We start from the raw sequence: 18,549 nt of genomic DNA, 5'->3' as shown, positions 1-18,549 counted from the left end.
CTACAACATGTTTGATCACTAGCTTTGCTAAACAATGCTTCAGTCAAATCATCTAATGATTTTCATTTAAATGGGGTACAAAAGAGAAAAACAATCATAAAAAAACACTTAATTTGATCCTTCTTTTGAGTTGTGCTTTTGTGAGACATTAGGTAACTAAATATAAAGAAAAAAAAAACATTCTGGAGACTGGAGGTTGTCCTTTATGAAACCAGAAAGCTGCTTTGACAGATCAGCAAATGGAAGCATCTGCTGGAGAAAGAATCAATCCAGCAAATGCAAAATAGACAAAAAGCCAGCTTATACGGAGGGGACACAATTGCCTAACTAGCTTTTCATCTGCTCCTGTTTCTTTCTCTGTTGGTCTAATTACCACATCCGGCTTATTGTCCTCCTGATGACTGTAATTAATCAAGTTCTGCTCCCTAATCTCTGAATCTCATCATCCTTACAGTACACCAGGGCCGGCCACACCGGATGGTATCCTGATGTAAGCTGTTTTGGGGAGTGTAATTGTGTGCGTGTCTGCAACTTTGCGTGCAACAGCAAATTGCACAGTCCCACCCTGCTGTTTGTTTTCTTTTCTTTCTTTTTTTTTTATTGTTGTTGGGAGAGTGTTTATCCTCTGCATACAGGTCAGTAATTGTTACTCATCTTCTCCTCCTCCTTAAAGCAGTAGGTGGATGTTTGCCAAGAGTTTTGCCATTTATCTTCCAGGAAGCTTCATTTAACGTAAAAGTGTTTTCCTCAACTGAGGCCTCCTTGGCTCCTGTCTGCACAAAGAGAAAGAGACTCCTACTGTCACAGTCTTGTCCTCCCTTGAGCTTCAGATGGCTTACCAGGTCCTTAATCTGTCTTATGAGTGACATCACTCTCTGCCAGCACATTCTACTTATTCCTTACAGGACTGCAGGCGAGACTGAGGAAAGGAACGCATTAGGTGGTGTCCACTGGTTTGTTAGGAAAGGTGAATCAGCTCTGCGGTGAAGCTTTGGAGACTCCGTAAGAGCAGGCAGGATCTTGCTTACACATTTTGCCTCGGCAATGGCAGCGGGTGCGGCGGAGGGAGACGCACACATGGAGGAGCTGGTGGGTCATGGTCTAGGCATGGAGGAAACAGCCCACGGCCTCCTGAGGAGGCGCTCTTTGAAGGAGAGCTTCCACAGTGACTCCCTGCTGGCACCAGACACTGACTTCATGACAGGTATACAGCCACACCAGTTTGCGCTCTCACGTACATCATTTCCATGCAGAAAGCTTTGGTTGAATTTTTGTCTACCAGGGTTTTCACATCACAACTGTCATCATCATAAAAACCCACAATAACAAGATTATTGTGATGGCAACAGAAATTAGAAAGCAACGAAAATCGAAAACAATACTATTAGTCAGATTGATCTTTAACTTTGTTTATTGTGTGCAGGTACAAAAGAACAATTACACAGTTATTTACAATATTATTGTACGTGCATCCCTGACACAGTAGCGATATTTTATTTTTAGATGTCACATGTATTGCAATACACATTGCAATAATACATTGCAATAAAAGAATGACTTCTTGTTGCAACCAAAACTTGACAAAGTGCATAAAAGCAGAGTTCATGGCACAGCTGTTGTATTGCACTGCACTGGTTTTCACAGTAGCCGGTGGGTCTGTATGCCTTATCTTGCAACAACAAAAAAACAGATCTCATACATGCATGATTCTGCAAAATGACAGATTTGTTCAAATCGGTTTGTGATTCATGCCTAGAAAAAATTAAATAAAAACAAATCTGAAAACGTTGTTTGAAGAGGAATGAGACACTCAACAGGTGTGTCTGATAAACTTTATAAAGAACCTTTTTATGTAGAGGTTTAGATGAGATTTCTCGCTCTTTCTTCAGGCATACGGTATTATTCTTACAATAACTTTTAATGAGAGTTTTTTGCCTTTTTTCTCTTTGTATCACATTCTCCTACATACACTCGCTAAAAAAAAAAAACAATCTTCCAAGTCTGTTAGATTGTTGTCGCTGGCCCTATTGGTTGTCAAACAAGATAAAGTCAAACACTAATCCTAAATGTCTCTCTTACTTCTCACATGCGACATAGTCACAGACAGACTGTGGATGCTGTGCGATGCGTCTTATCTGAGAAGATTTGGGGAAATTCCCTGTTCCCTGCAGGGATATTAGTATCAGTGGACTAACATGTGAAGGGCTGCGTGTGCACACGTGGCCTGTGTGTGTCAGGCTGCTGGGTGCTGATACAAGCAGACAGATGCTGTTCCGTCATTCAAGAGGCAGCAGCTGCAAACTGAGATTAAAAAGCTCCATTGGCTCTCAATGCTGCAGTTATAGCTTAATGTATTTTCATTTTGCTCAGATGTATAAGTATGTGAAGTCTGAAGCTGTTGTGATAACTTGGCAGTGTGTACATGTGAATGTGTTTGAGGAAGAGTAAATAAACTTAATGCACGGGTTTGTATGTGTGTTTGCATTTGAGTAAACAGCACTCAGCCTGTTCTTTGTGTGGCTGCGTTAGTGCAGAGACTGAGCTTTGGGCTGCTAATTCCGTTTTACAGCACTAGGATTATGTGCTATTCTAATCTCAGGCCCATATGGGGCGTGTGGAGGTAGCACGAGGATGATGTCACGATCAGGACAAGAGGAGAAACAGAAGATCACATGCTTACATAAAATCACAACCCTCCACGAGAGAGGGATTACTGCGTGAAACATCATCAGCCTCACTGGCTCATCGCCGAGGGTCATGTCTCAAAAGAACTACGGCAACAAGTGAGAGTAAAACAACAGGTTTAACATGCATCTTACACATTTCACAAACACTAAAACTTTTAAAGGATTGAAGCATCAAGCATCAGTTTAAGTTCCAAAACTGTTCACTTAATTGGAGCTTAAACTGCATATTATATAATAATGGTTGTTGCACTTTTTTTTTTTTTTTTTTACACACGTGTTTGCTATAACTGTATTTAAAAGATGGGTGTAGTTTCTGGATTGAGAAATGAAGCTAATAAAGATGAGCTTTAAACCTGCATTCTTTCTTATGGCCAACAGGGGGCAACTCCTTTAGAAGTCTTATCACGTTGAAGTCTATGAGGAATATGATCCATTCTTGCTTAATTTATGGCACTTTATTAATGGGTTTATGACCTCAATCAGTAGTTTCAAGTCTTTTTGAATACAACATGGTGTTCATTTCATAAATTATGATCCCACTGAGAGTCAAAAAAAGACGACAAAGCAGAGTATGTGTTCAAGTAGCAGTATTGTTACTGACAAGTCACTACCATGAGAGTGCCATCGGGGGTTAGATCCACTTTGGGCTCTTCACATGTGGTTTGAGAAAAAAAAAAAAAGAAGAAAAGATGGTGAAAGTCAAAATGTCCAGTTTGAGTCCACAAACCAATGGGAGACACTGTGGTGGTTACATCCATCTTTTATATGCACATGACATAGAAGCTGTTAGATTCAAGAAAAAAGCATTTAACGATAAACTATTTATTACTTATTGCTCTTTTAGACAGCAATTCTTATGGCTAACTATTTAAACTGTGTAGCATTACTTTTTTTTTAGATATTTATGAAATTTTATGCACTTTAAGGTATTTTAACTACTTATTTGTTACTTTTCTATTTGATATAGTTTAGCCACCTACAATCCCCTTCCAAAAGTATTGGAACAGTGAGGCCAATCCTTTTATTTTTGCTGTAGACTGAAAGCATTTGGGTTTGACATAAAAATGAAAATATGAGACAAAAGATCAACTTTTATTTCTAGGTATTTACATCTGGATCTGATGCACGGTTCAGAAGATAGCACCTTTTGTCTGAACCCGAATCTGTCCCGAGGCCGTTTACTGCATGTCTTCCCCTTGGGATTTCTTCCAGCTTTCCTGACTTCTCTCCACCATCCTATCAAAATAAAAGCCAAACAAACCCAATTCAGTCTAACTAGTCTTCATGCAGCAGCAGTATTATGGTGTTTCTGCAGCTAACTCATTATACTGATGTACTTTTTAATCAAACTGAAATGCTTGCTTAATCAAATTAGTTGAGCTACTTCGCAATCTATCCTCATATCCCCTGGCAAACTGGATAAGTACCGCCTGGGGTAAAAGCACCCCTGGTAGGAAATCAGAGTTTCTGTTGACTTAAGGAAGCAGATTATGCAACTGATCCTTGCTCCCTGTCGTATATTTTGGCTGAGTACGACTGGGAAATAATGCTTCATCACACTGCTCCACTCAGTTGATTCCTGTTTCAGTGTTTTGGGTTTTTTTGTTGTTTTTTTTGAGCCTCTGCAACCACAAGCACACATTAGTTTTTATTTGCCTCTGCCTCATATTCCCCATCACTCAGAGTGACATGCGCTGTAAACTCTGTAACTCAGTGGATGTGCAAGATGTTTACAGCTGCCCGGCACCAGAACAAGCCACATCTCAGGTTTATTTCTGCTGCTTCCTCTCTGTGTCTCCAGCTCTGTTAGTGACAGGGGGCTTACGTGTGGGGGCGGGGTCAAAGAGGCTCAGTCTGTGGGATTAACATTGTACTCTGCGCACACACGCGCACCCAAGTACACATACACGTACAGACAATTTAGACTGAATTGGACAACTGCAGAGTTTTTAAGCATTACCAACCCCACCCCCACCTTCACACACGCACATCCTGAGCAAAGGGCTTTAAGCTCTGTCATACACATCAGCACATCACAGATCGTACCCAGCGACCACCGAGTAAACGTGAGGGGATCTAAACACCAAGACCTTCATCTGCTACTGCAGATATTGTAATATTATTTGGATGCTCTAAAAAAAAAAAAAGAGGCAGCTAAAACACCAGGAAGGCTGATCTGTGAGTGTGTGTGAGTGTGTGTGAGGCATAAGTGGAGCAAAAGAGATGACCTCTTAGTGGACATCAGCCAGAGGATCAAAATTAGATGGAGGGAGAGCCGGCCTGTCTGACAGGAGCAAGAGGAGGAAAGAGGACTGAAAAAGTATGCTCGCGAGAGGAGAGGAAGAAGAGGAAGAAGTCTGGGGTGGTGGAGGAAGGCCCAACTGGACTGCAGAGGCACCGTGACTGCTCTTCAGCTTCCAGCGTCTCCCACGGTAGCCACCTTTGAACCACTGTGACTGTGTTGGATTACAGATTGCCTGCAGCAAAAGATCAAGCAGAAATCGCTTGCAGAGAAATGATGGTGACAGAAGCGTTTTGGATGCGTGCTTCGGCACCATTGTTTACATGCTGCTGTACGGTGACAGCGGGGATGATCTGTGTCCAGCTGTGTGGTGACCTCATTAGCTTGATTTCTACAGTACAGCCACGAACAAGGGAATGCTAAAGAGCTTACCCCTTTCTCTGATTACAGCTTCTATAGATGTTGATGTCAAATCAACTGCATACATGCACTTTTTTTTTTTTTTACATTGCCATCTTTCCCTTCCTTTTTGCTTATGTGACTGAGCATGTGTATGTGAGTGGTTTCTCTCATCGTGCTACATAATCTGCATGTTTGAACATCTTTACACAGTTTACAGGCTAGCATTTGTTCAAATGATGACTTAGACTCCTGTGCATTTTTCTAATGACAGCATGATGTGCGTTCTGGCAAAACACCTCACACTATCTGCCTTTATATCTGCAGATGACCGCAGCTCGGCAGCCAGCGGCCTGGATGTGGCCGACCGGCTGACATATCTCGAGCAGAGGATGCAGATGCAAGAAGATGAAATCCAGCTGTTGAAGATGGCTCTGGCTGACGTCCTGAAGAGACTCAACATTTCGGAGGAACACCAAGCAGCTGCTGCTGCTGCTGCTGGGAGGAGAGCACCAGGGGCCAAAGGTGAGCAAAGATCTATTGTCATATCTACAACCCAGCAGGAATTGAGGTATATTGATACATGAAGGCTTTAATCCTTTTGATCTGCTGTACACTAGAAAACATTGACTTTTTTATAGATTGTACATGATTGGTTCTCAAGTGCATTTACTAGAATTGGACTATATTAGTATTAGTTTATCACTAAAAATGCACATTCTGCAGAAAAAACATGTTAGTCAGAGGGGTTTTGTCGACCTATTAGGTCTATATGTGGTTAAAGGGAAAACTGCATATCACAGTTTATTAAAATCTGAGCCTGTGGGTTTGAGATGAGAGCTAAATCTCACAAAGCAGAGAAAAAACACTAACTTCTTATGTTTGAGGAGCTGAAACAAAGGAAGTTTTGTCATTTTTGCTTAATTTCAGAATTACACAAACCAAGTAATGTGCATAGTTTTTAAAGACAAACATGCCAATAACATGCCGTTGTTTCATTTCTCAAAAGGGGCTTTGTTTGTGCAGGCAGCAAAAAGAACAGTCACAACATTCACCACAAACACAGTTCACAGAATTAAGACCCCCACCCCCATTCTGTGTGTGCGTGTGTGTGTGTGTGTGTGTGTGTGTGTGTGTGTGTGTGTGTGTGTGTGTGTGTGTGTCTGTGTGTGTGTGCACGCGCTACCACAGCCAGGCCAGTGTCTCTAGCTCTGCCCTCCAGAGCGCCCGTGATGACCTCCAGCACAGCTTCTCTGAAGAAGAGCACCACGCTGCCCTCCAGCACCGCAGCCAGGAACTACAGCCCAACACCACCCCGAAGGTAACGAGTTGCTGCCCTGGAGAAGAGAGCTGGAGATTATTTAATGAGATTTCATAGCATACAAGATTATTTTCATTTTTAGAATATGTGCAGGGGATCACATTGTGTATCTTCCAAGCTGACTTAAATGCTTGTTGTTAATTGAGGCGTTAAATTTGCTTATTGTTTTCTTTATCGCTCACTATGGAATAACATCACACGGCAGTCCTTTCATTCCACCTCACCCACTCAGAGTGAAGACAAGTCTAATGTATACAGCATGTTCTAATCAGGCAGCTGACGGCGAAGCTTCAGTCTTCATTAGTAAGCTTCGCTTCCCATTATTTAAGATGCAAAGGCAATCAGAAGACAGCCTCCAGTATCTAAGAAACTGCACACGGATGCTCAATAATGATCCCCAACACCAGCCTCTTCTTTCCAAAGCAATAAAGCACAGCTCCATTTTCTGCACATCTCTTCCTCTCAATTACATTTCAAATGATACTGCCATTAGATAGCATTAGTTAGAGAGCATGATAGGGTATCTCTGTGGCACCTTAATGTGCCGCCGCTACATCTGGACTACTCTCATATAATTGCACAGAGAGTGGTAAATCTCCATTCACTTAAAGCCCTCCACTCAATATTAGGAAAGAGTGAGACGGAGAATCACCATCGCACTCATCTTTATTAATGCCGGTTCATCTCTCGCCACTCTTATTTCACCTTTCTACGCTCTAATTAATCTCTACTTACCTTTTGGCTTCTTCTTTTTTCTTTCATGTACTGTCTATTTCTTTTCTTCTTTTTTTTTTTTTACTTGTTGCTTCCCATCTTTCTTTTCTTCCTTTTTCTCTTTCCAAAACAAAAGATCCTACTTGATTTTTCTTCTTTCCAGCGGTGTGAAGAGCCCACCTGGTAGTGTGAAGGACAGTCCGTGTAAGACCACTAAAGCACGACCCACCTCTGCAGCCTCAAGCAGTAAGAAAGTTCAGGAAGGGTGAGAACCTATACACACACACACACACACACACACGACACACACACAAAACTTAGGCGCAGTTGTGTAACTGTCTTTCAGATTTTTGCCCATGCATGCGCTCCTCACAAACCAGATCATATGCAGATCTCTGCTGATTCAGCTGATTTTGAGATGACTTATGGCCGATTCCATTTATAAGATTAAGTCAAGCTTATCTCCATCCCCAAACATCCTGTTTCAAGTGCAAACACAGGGTACAACACAGGAAATCTTTAATTACTCAACCTGAAACTGATGTATCAAGATGGCAGCCTTTTATTCTGATGAAATCTCTCTCAGATCTGCTAACTCTCTCTTTCTGTCCCTGCATCTCTTTGTTTCTCTCTCCCACTCGTGTCCTCTGGCAACTCTGTTTCGTTTCTCTCTCTCTCCCTTTCTCAATATAACAGCGGTAAGCCCAGAGAGGCTGCAGTAAATGTAGGTAAGTTCACCAGTTCCCACTGGCAGCGTTCAGAATGTGAAACTGTTGCTGAACAAACAGGAGAAGCCTGGTCTTGTTTAAATGACTCTGACCTGTATGTGTGTTGCTTTGCTGCAGGGACAAGGCGTGTGACACACTGTAAAGGTAGGCTTCGTCCCTGTTTTGCACCCCCAGTAATGGAAATGGCCACTGTTTACATCTATAATGAAAAAGCTAAGTGACCTGTGTTTGAGCTCCTGTTTTGTGTTCATTGTGTCATTTGTCCACATCTCACCATGACTTGTGTGCCTTCCCTCAACCCTTCCACCCCCACTTTTTTTTTGCCTCTCTTTTTCCCCATCTCCACACAATCTGCCTTTCAAACTCCCTTCATCGCTCTTTTCTCCTGCCAATCCTCCACTCTGCCTGGTCTCTCACCGTCCTCACCTCATTTCACCACTTCACTTAGTGACTATGCAGATCTATCTGAGCCCCCTCACAAGAAAGACTGGGTCTTCTGAAGCTGCCAAGTCCGTTTCTGCGGTGCCTGCCCGCAGCGGGCCCACGGCCGCTCCTAACCACCCTCAGGCGAAGGGGGGTGGCAAGCCGGAGACGAGGAAAGCGACCCCATCATTCACCTTAAACCTCCAGAAGACCACAAGCGGCCAGAGTGCACCGCAGGACACATCCAGCTACAAAAGCCCCATCAAATCGCCCAGCCAGTACTTTCAGATTTGTTATTGACACACAGGTAGAGACAAGAGGACGGAAGCTGCAGGGTCTTCTTCACTTTTAATGCACAAATTAACCGTTTACCACAGATTTTAGGGAAAAGTGCAGGGAATTAATTTTTCTCTCCCCGCTATTGAGTGTACTAAACCCCAAAACAAATGTGTGAAAGCCTCGATCAACCACACGAAACTGCAAATGTGGATTTTCTTAAGAATTTCCGACACGCTCGAGTCGTGCAGCAACAGCGTTTCGCGGGATCATTACTTATTTGGGAGGATAGAGTGAAAGCTTTAATGCATTCTTAGCCACGCTGCAGTGTAGTAGTAGCTCCATTTGTCGCATGCTGGTACCTGCACAGTGCTTCACTGAAGGCCTGTGCTCACTGCTAATGTTTGTCTCTGTCACGCTGCGTGAGAAGTTGCAGAGTGTGTGGGCACTGAGTGTGTGATGTAAGAGGGAAGCTGTTTTTTTGTTGTAACTGAATGTGTGCCACTCAGTCCTCGCGCCTGTGTGCTGTGATGTTTTCTGTTTTGTAGCTAACGTTCCACGTTTGAGCCCACCTTAGATCATTTACAGTGTGTATCAGAAAGTCTCAGATCAGGAGAAACAATAAAAAAAAAACCAAAACACTGTCAACAATGGGGTGGTGGTTCTGTTTAATATCTACTGCTTTGTGTGTGAGTGTGCGTATGTGTTTGTATGCGATGGTGGCTGGTACTATAACAAATGAAAGAGGTGGTCTACAGTTATCCTGTTACACGGTGCTGTACCTTCCTGGCAAGGTTAAAGCCAATCAGCCACGAAGCACACACATTGTTGCCTGATGATAGCAACAGGCTTTTATAAGGTAGCTAAAAGGAACTAATGGCCACTGAACACTTCGGTGAGCAGGAAATTGCTGTAAATCACACACTGTGACCTTTTTTAGTCAAATAAACATTCAAGTGGACACTTAAGAGCAGCAGTTTCCAGTGCAATATTAACTAGAGATCTGATTATTCCACACACACACACACACACACACACACATGAACTTTGAAAGATCTTAAGAGTTTTCCTGTCTCAGATGGAAGCTGAGGATGACGAGTCTTCATGCAGTGTGCAGGAGGAAGCACACAGGACAACCAATCACTAGCTAGACTGTTATCTCCAGCTATTCTCACGCTGGCCCAAAGCCGTGCAGCTGGGCAGCACCTGGACTTTGTAATAGCGAGCTGGCTGGTTAAACGTCTGACTGCATCACATGCACTTCCGTCTAACAAAGCAGAATGTTTCAGACTAACCTGCAGATCTGTCAAACTAAAACTTTCTGCTGAAATGTCGCCCCCCTGTGGTGACAGTATCATTTCATTTTTGAAGAGCAATATCAGCAAAGTCACTGGCAGCACTGCTCAGATCCAGAGTTCTGGCGGTATACTCATCCTGCTCTCTGCTCTCCTTCATCTTTTGGGCACTTTTTTTTTTTTTTTTCCCTGCTTGCTAAGCATGATTTGAAATTGCGCTGTGCCAAGGAACTACTCTGTAAGACACTCGCCAAAAAATTAATTGCTGCAAAGCTGACATCAGCATGTTTGTATAAATTATCCACAAACTACAGAGAGCAAGGAGAGGATGTAAAGGTACTATATTTCCCAGCATGCACCCCGCCATCAAAACCATTCAGAAACGATGCCTATTTTAATCAATGGAGCATCAAATGAGTGAGTAATTATGTGCACCTAAAATTCAGTTCATATTTAGAATATGTGCAACATGTGACACACTCTACCTTTAAACTTAAAAACCTGCACCTAAACAAAAACTCAAAAAAACCCCAAACAATTTAACAGAGAAAAACACTGCAGGAACCTTCAATCCACCGTCTGCCAGCATAAACTTACAGCATTTACAAGTGTGACAGAATTACAGATACAATAAAGCAGTCTGAAAGAAGCTAAAGATTAAATTTCCTCTCTAACAGAAACTTGAGGTTGGCATGACCTCAAAATGAATCCTCACCACCACGTGCTCTTTGGGCGTTAGGAGGCCCTCTGCTGTTAAGAAGGAGAACTGCTAAAGGCTCGACTTCAGTGTTGAAATTCTAAAACGAGGGAATGGGATACACAACAAAACCATGCTAAGTACTATTTTGTAGTTTTTGTTTATCATTATTACAATGGCTTTGCAAGGGTATGTTTTTATACTTTAAAATGTTTGCTTATAGTTCAATTTATGTTGCTTTCATCATTAGTTTATTTAATATTATAATTTTATTCTATTATGGGGGATATTTGTTATTGTGAAAATTTAAAAAAGTGTAGAATAGGTATAGTATTCACGGGCATTACAGTCATAACAAACATGTGTACCCCAAAGCCTCCTCATTCTTTTTGTGTTAACAAATTTTACTATAAAAGTATTTTTCAGGAATTTTTATTTCATTTTCATTAGCTGTTAAATGCACAAAAAAATCTGTTAGTTTAATTTTTTTCTAGAGTCTATTTTTCATTTTTATTTCAGTTAGGGGCACTTTTTTGTAAATTCCTGTGTTTAAAAACCGGCGTGGGCAATGGATTTTTCCAAGGGGCCACATAAAAACTAGAACTGTTGTGAAAGGCTGCAAAATAAGATTATAAAGAGAAAAAGTTAATATTGTCCAGAAGTTCAGCTTATTGGTGCGGCCCTCCACAATAGTCCCAGTTTCTCATATAGCCCCTTGGGGAAATTAATTGCCCACCCCTAGTTTAGAGCCTTCCAAAATTAACCAAAGCTTCCAAGAGAATGTGAAGAAACAACAGCTTTGACTAAATGTCCAAAATATTGCATGTATTGTGTTGCAGAGATATCAGTTTAAGTTCAAACAGTTGTATAGTCGTGTAATACCAATTTGTACCACTAGATGGTGTAATGAGTCAATGTCAATGAATCAATGTAGCCTTTATTTAATTGGGAATTTCATTAAAGTTACAGTGTTTAAAATATCAATAAAAAATTAGATTACAGATTGCAGTCAACTGAATTCTGTTTTCTTACCCCTCCCAATTCAAGTGCTATGGTGGCTGCTGTCAGACAAACAACTGGCCCCGTTCGTATGTAGTGAGTGTAGGTTGCCAGTCTGTTGTTTACCTCAGCTGGTGTCTATTTACTCTGTAAGAGGCTGTAAAATGTTGTGAAAGGAGTTCAATACATGTTGATGAGTCAGTGAAGCTCACTTCTGCCCAATGACAGCAATACTGAGGTGAATTGTTGAGAATATCCTGAACTTTTCTATCAATGAGGGCTGTTATGTATGTTTTTGTGTGCTACAAAGTCCATGTGCTGACCACTTCAACAAACCAGAGCCCGCTCCTGTGCATTTTTAATGGATTAATTATAAGTTTACACATCAATTTGTTGGAAAACATAATTGCACAATAATCAGTGTCTATTTATGAGTAGGCCATTCTTTTTTTGGCTATTAAATAACCTCAAAAAACAACTAAGTGTACCTTTAAGAGCATATTGTTATTTAAAACACTGGCCCGGTAATATGCAAAGGTAGGACTAAAGAGAAAGTTAAAAAAAAAAAACATCTGAAAATGTTAAGACGCCGCTTGGTAAAACACTGCCCCATGGTGGTGAAAACTGTCATTACAGTTTCCAGAGCGTAATAACAAAAGTCTGTTATTTTTGGACAGCTAGCTTTCACTTTAAACTTGTGACAAAAAATACATATATGATGAAATTATATGAATTTTAGAAATCTGGCAGCTGTGATAGGCTTCAGCACCCCCACCCCCACCCCGACCTGAATTGGATAAGTAGAAGAAAATAGATAGATGGATGCATTTTGGCAGTGATTTTTGTCTCACGACAGCTTTAATCAAAGCAACCAGATTTATGAGCAAAGTATCCAAGAAAAAAATATATATTACACCTTTATGGCTTTCATGTGCAATTAACAGCATACCAGTATGAACCTAAACACCGACAGCAGCAACTATAACAGCATTTCAATAACCCACCCTGCAAGCTAAAGATCCCATTTTCCTGACCAACTGCCACAGGCTACAGCTCTGGGGCACTGATTGAGTCCCGTCTATCCTCCATGTGAGGAGACTGTAGCAGCTGCCTGATGCAGTCAGAGGCAGATGTTGCAGTTCTGCCTGCAGACAGGTGTGAGCGCCCACATATACTGTCATTTCCCCCTGCTGCACACCATTTTTCACTCCTTTGTTCTGTGAAACAAACATGCAGTAACGATGTGCGGTCTCTGTCATCCCGTCGGAAAAGTTAAGGGGAAACATCAGAGAAAAATATTTTAGATTTAAAAAGCTACGACAGCTATAAACTCAATTTATGATTTATGGTATATTATGGAAATATTACACAGTAACTTGGAAATGTAAAGTATTCTGTAAAATAATTAAAAACACACACACACACACACACACACACACACACACACACACACACACACACACACACACACACACACACACACACCATCATCACACAATAATATATTACTAGCCTATTTCTCCAGGGTCTTAAAGGCTTAAAGTATTTGTGGTAATCGTGGGTTTCTCTCCAATCACTGTAAAACTATTTCCTGGACTTCTGTGTAATAAAATGACTGGATAGTTCATCTGTGTCATTTTTTTTTCTCTAAAAGGATAGCATAAAATTCATCTGACCCAACTTTTTTGCTCAGAAAAAGACGGTGTGACTTTAGTTTGCCCACCTGTCCTCCTCAGTATTCGTCGGGCCGCACAGTTGTGTCCTCGCCGGGTTGAGGGCGCTGCCGTGCAGCAAAACCAGCGAGACTTGAATATTTCAGCAGCCTGCTCTCTCATTCTCTCTTTCTCCATCCAGCCTCCCAGTGGTTGGAGGCAGTAAAAGATGGCACCTCAGAAGCCGCTGTCAGCCACTCCGCCCGGCTTCTTGTTCTTAGGAAGGCGGCGTGCTGCCATGTGAAGTGGCTCCCGACTGAACCAGCAGCCGCCTGAAACACAGCGGAGGGAGATTTTTTTGTATTAATATTATAATTTTTTTAAATACAGACCGGAAAACTGTGGGCATCCGTGTAGCATTTTCCACACCCTGTCGCCTTTTCCACCCTCAAACATCTGCACGCCCAGCCGGCTGCAGGCTTCGCTGTTTTTATTTTCTATCAAAACATACAGAACTGCTGCTTCTGCTGGACGTGGATCGTTTCTGTTAGAGCCGAACTTGAGGACAAAGCACTGAGCTCACAGAGAGCATTGTTGATTTCATTAGGAAGGACGATGAGGTAAGGAGAAACATGCATTGCTCTTTCGCTGCACAAACAAGCGCAGACTTCTGCACAGTGAGGTGTTTTTTTTGTTTTTTGTTTTTTTTTTTAATAGAAATATTAGAGGATGTGGGCCTTATTAACTGCCCAGTTTATGGGATGCAGTTCAATTCAGAGGCCGCGGGACCATAGGTGTATCCCAACCTGAGATTCACGGGAGCACGCGCTTTTATTGACCAGTAGGTCACCTGTTGGCCGACAGAATATGAACCTTTAAGAGAAGCACATTAAGGTCTTATCAGCAGCCTTTGGTTAAAAACCTCCCCAGAAAAACAAACTAGCATCCCTGACTCCAGGTCGCTCTGTGATGTGTCACGTGGAGGTAATCTGCAGTCAAAAAAAAAAAAGAATATGTTGTCATGGAAACCATAGTACACGTGCAATAACGTGGCTTTATGGTGCACTTAATTGAAACGCACATCGCAAATCAGTCGCGTGTGTTTAAACATTACCTCAAAAAAGATGAAACCTGCGCAGCACGCACGCTCACACACCTCTCTGCGTGGGAACCAATCAGCTCTGAGTATTTTGTACAGCATCCAGACGCAGCTCAGAGATGCAGGCACTGGGTTGACTGGCTCAGTCTAAATGCCTATCGGGTAAAACGTTACTTGCAGGCCGGGGCCTGTCGTCACACCCTCCTTCCAATCAGCTGCGAAGCTGCTGCTGCTTCACACTAGTGGGTGAGGCAGCAGCAGCAGCAGTAGCAGCGTTTGGCGCAGGCTCACCACGAACAGGAGGAGCCATCAGCTGACTCTAATTGCTGTTGGCATAGAAATTAGAGTGGGCGATTGAGTGTGCATGCTAGTACGGTATTACTCGTGTTGTGTGAGAGCCTGCCTCTCTGTTAGGGGAAAAAAGTTTCAGTGACTTGTTTTAGATACTCTGCTTTGATTAATTCAAGGTGTTTAGTGGTTATGCTGCCTGAGTACATGGGGTATTTAACTGTCAAACAAAGTGTGCATCTGTTGTTCAGTCATGAGCTCTGGCATGTCTCAACTTCCAGGCCCGCTTCCAAACCATATACTCATGTGTTTTCTGTAATTAGTCCCAGGCTTAGATTCCAGACAGTTTTCAAGACATGTCTTGTGAGACAGAGGAACAAAAATAACTGATATGTGGAGGGAGTCCCTGCACACAAGTCCCATAGTATAAACCACTGAGTAGTTCATTTACAGCTCCATATTCATATTACTGGACTCTACCAGTATGGCTTTGCATGATTCCCAATTCAAAATAATCCATACATATTTAACTCTAGTGATCCAGGGCATTTTTAGCTCCTTTACTTTTTAGGCATGCCGGCTTTCCTCTGATTGGCTGTCCATAACAAACTGAAGGTTTGAACATATGTGGGTGGGGCTGCTGTGATCAGACTCAAAGCTATGTGCCTGAGATCAACATTTTGATGACATCATAAAGGGCCAAGAGTAAAAAAAACTGCCTGAAACAGCTTTTAGAGCATTCTGAAGCCTGAGGTCAGGGATTACTTGCACATACTCTGACATTGTTATTTGAAGCTTTGTCCGTGCTTCATATGAGCATCCAGCATTGTAACAGTATATATATATGACAGGAAATAAAGAATAGCATAATAACCCATCCTTAGATTTTTGGTTGCATACTTAAGAGGTTTAGGGCGGTAGGACTGGTAGGATTAAGCAGAAGTAGCTGTTGGTAAATAGGTATTACTGTGTGTGAATGTGTCCCAAGTTCAAGGTCAGATCTCTTAACAAGTCAACACACTGTTTTCCGTACTGTTGCCATCTCCACGTCAGTTTGCCATGTCATTTCTGTTCTGTTGTGATATCAAATCAGACTTTATTTCATTACCACACGCACACCAACCACTCCCTGTAAAAGTAAGCATTTTACTTTTTTGTCGTTTTCGCAAAAAAAAAAAAAAAAGAAAGAAAAGGCTGCACACGCTGCAATCACATCATCAGAACTTTACCAGTGCGAGTCCACAGTGTCTGTAATTTTACTCTGTCGGTCGTCATTTTCTCTGTAGTCTGACAGCCATTTAAACATACAGCTGTGATTTAGGATGAAAGAGTCTGTGCTTTATGGAGGTGCACTGTAGGTGGCAACATAGACTGTGATTCACAAGCCTCTCCTTCAACAGAGTTTGTTGTGACTTGAGTGAGTGCGTCTCACATTGTATCTGTGTGAGCTTTATCTTTATCTCTACAAGTCTGCAAGACCGAGCAAGCGTATTGGTTGTGCTCATTGTGACTGAGAGGTTGTTTGGTCCGAGCTTGGTCGAGTCGGTTGTGATTGTGCCTTTGCTGTGCCACTGTGGTACAAGTGTCAGTGACACTTACATCATTATAGTGGTACATCCGCCTGTGGTACATGACCACAGTGCTTTATGGGCTTTAAATAACCAAGCAGTGATTTTTGTGTTGTTTTCATATCGAATAGGTTTTCAAGATTTTAACTGTATTGTTGCTTGTAACTGACATGTTTATTCATGCATGCAGAAACATAAAAATATGTCCTTCCAAGCCCATAAGGAAATGAGTACTGTTATTTTACTAGGCCTAAAAGAAAAAAGCTTTGCTTCCTGTTAGGATGGTGTTATTAGCATCAAAGTTACTGAGTGAATCCAATGCTTGCACCACCATATCTGTTTCCTTTGTCAAGATTAGGAATATTAGTTTCAATTTTCTCCAGTTACAGAGGTGGAAGATGTTTATGATCTCTGGAGGAGACAGTAAAGCCTTGGCTGGCACTTGTTTTCTGGGATTGGGGTTGAAGGACTGATTCCTGGCTTGTTTACCCTTCTGGAGGCCGATTATTTCTCTTCTTTTTTCTTCTTCACACTCCCATCTATTTTATTAATCCATATGCTATCCTTTGCAGCCCCTTTTTTCTCATAGTAATTTACTTCTTTTACTTTTTGACCTCTAATATTGTATTGTGAACTTTTGCAATGGGACTGTGAGAATTGTTAGAATTTTTCAACATGATTTGGTGCGTTACCTTATTTTCTGCAGCTGAATGTTATGAATAGTTTGGGATTAAATTGTTAGTCCTTCCAAAACAAGATATTTGAAGCCTTCTGCTGGAGCTTAGAGATACTGTAAGGAATAACAAGAAAAGCCCAATAATTGGCCCAGATAGGTTATTTGACTATACTGAACACCATTTTTTTTTTTTTACCCTTAACTCCTTTGAGCCTCAGTAACTGAGAAGCTTTAAGGGCTGGTTTTTGTTTTGCTTTAGTTTCTGAATGGTCCTATTTTGCATTTTGCACAATGTGAATATTACTCATACCCACTATTACTTTTCAAAACTGTCTCCTGCAAGATTAAGCCTTGTGTACTTGTTAACTACACATTAAAGAGCACATACTGTGACTAACCCCCCTCTCATGACGTTTGACAGAAAGATTGATGTGCGGTCTAGCCTGTGGCTTGGGCCTGCCCGTGGAGGCCTGTCATCATCGCCACCACGTTCATTTGAGTCAACGGGATTGCTTTATTGTGCTCTGAAAGTGGAGTGTGGACGCTATGAATCCAATATGTTGCCCAATGTGTATTGACAGGATCAGTTGGTGGTATGTGTGTGACCCATATGAATACCAGCATTAATAGTGTGCTGAATTAATGCAGGGCAAGGGCAAACACAGAGGTGAATGCAATGTAACCCTATACCAACAGGCAAGGTAGTGCAAATGTACAGCAGAGTGGATGAGAATGTGTGGCTGCACTGGAGATGCAGGTTCATTTTTTAAGAAAACAAAGCCTATTTCCATTTTACACCCATAGTCGGTGCAACTAGTGTCTGACCTAAAATAAATGCTGGCAATAACATGGTTTATGCCCTGCTGTTCCAGGGAGTCATACCAGTGGAGGTCAAATTTCTCTCTCAGTCCATTGTACCCACTGCACACCTGTGCACTTTGAAGTTGTACAGGTGTGTGTTCTTGATTTCACATTCATTGTTGGTACAGCCATAAAGTTGTGGCATTTTCACCTTTTGTTCCAGACATGTTGAAAGTTTAGTCAGCTTATGTTCCCACACTTTGGTAGTAACACACATGTGCTCCCTTAAAAAAAATATAAAGACTTTACACCTGCAAAGTGCTGATTATTTAAAGCTGCTCAAATAAAGTTTTATATGATCAGTGGGTCAAAAGCCAGTGTGTATGTGAGGGGTCAGTTATGGAGTAGATAATTATCACCCAGTTTCCCTCAGCATTAGGAAATCATGTGTTTTGGTTCAGTCTCACAGTCATTAGCAGAAAACATCTGTTGTACCCACACTGACCTCCAGACAGCACAAAGATAAAAGCCTTCTTCACACATCAGTATGTCCACAGTTATCCTTTCTCATATGTAGCATACAGCAGGAGATAATTCCCATCACTTGCATCCTCACTGCTGGGAACGCTCAGTTTGGTTTAGGTGCACGCTGGAGGCAGAACATGTGATATGCAACTGCTAGCT

The 18,549-nt window shown here is 41.8% G+C and overlaps 2 protein-coding genes across 5 annotated transcripts in view; both read left to right on the top strand.

The window, feature by feature from the left end:
• The first annotated feature begins 887 nt into the window (after nucleotides 1-887).
• LOC115774573 (echinoderm microtubule-associated protein-like 1) lies at nucleotides 888-9,438 on the top strand. 4 transcript variants are annotated; one of them, XM_030721926.1, is made up of 7 exons: nucleotides 888-1,204; nucleotides 5,656-5,853; nucleotides 6,520-6,649; nucleotides 7,527-7,628; nucleotides 8,060-8,091; nucleotides 8,209-8,235; nucleotides 8,540-9,438. In XM_030721926.1, the coding sequence occupies exons 1-7, from the start codon at nucleotides 1,045-1,047 to the stop codon at nucleotides 8,812-8,814; spliced, it is 924 nt and encodes a 307-aa protein (XP_030577786.1). In that variant the 5' UTR covers nucleotides 888-1,044; the 3' UTR covers nucleotides 8,815-9,438. The 4 variants fall into 4 exon arrangements, with proteins under 4 accessions (XP_030577786.1, XP_030577785.1, XP_030577784.1 ...); XM_030721925.1 differs by lacking the exon at nucleotides 888-1,204 and adding an exon at nucleotides 4,740-5,119 and having other exon boundaries at nucleotides 7,530-7,628; XM_030721924.1 differs by lacking the exon at nucleotides 888-1,204 and adding an exon at nucleotides 4,740-5,119.
• Nucleotides 9,439-13,644: 4,206 nt separating this feature from the next.
• The window catches only part of evlb (Enah/Vasp-like b), a 47,644-nt gene continuing 42,739 nt past the window's right edge, over nucleotides 13,645-18,549 (top strand). Inside the window, exon 1 of the mRNA XM_030722447.1 lies at nucleotides 13,645-14,053. Coding sequence (XP_030578307.1) covers nucleotides 14,049-14,053 — 5 coding nt within the window. The 5' untranslated portion in view covers nucleotides 13,645-14,048. The remainder of the gene's footprint in view (nucleotides 14,054-18,549) is intronic.

This window comes from Archocentrus centrarchus, chromosome 24, assembly GCF_007364275.1.
Source record: "Archocentrus centrarchus isolate MPI-CPG fArcCen1 chromosome 24, fArcCen1, whole genome shotgun sequence".
Lineage (NCBI taxonomy): Eukaryota > Metazoa > Chordata > Actinopteri > Cichliformes > Cichlidae > Archocentrus > Archocentrus centrarchus.
This window is presented reverse-complemented; position numbering and strand designations above follow the sequence as displayed.

Bases quoted from the DNA above. Each gene is read 5' to 3' on its own strand.
- LOC115774573 (XM_030721924.1), top strand. From the start codon at position 4,951: ATGGAGGGAGAGCCGGCCTGTCTGACAGGAGCAAGAGGAGGAAAGAGG. The intron at 5,854-6,519 runs GTGAGCAAAGAT...GCGCTACCACAG, and splicing joins GAGAGCACCAGGGGCCAAAG to CCAGGCCAGTGTCTCTAGCT. The intron at 8,092-8,208 runs GTAAGTTCACCA...GCTTTGCTGCAG, and splicing joins AGAGGCTGCAGTAAATGTAG to GGACAAGGCGTGTGACACAC.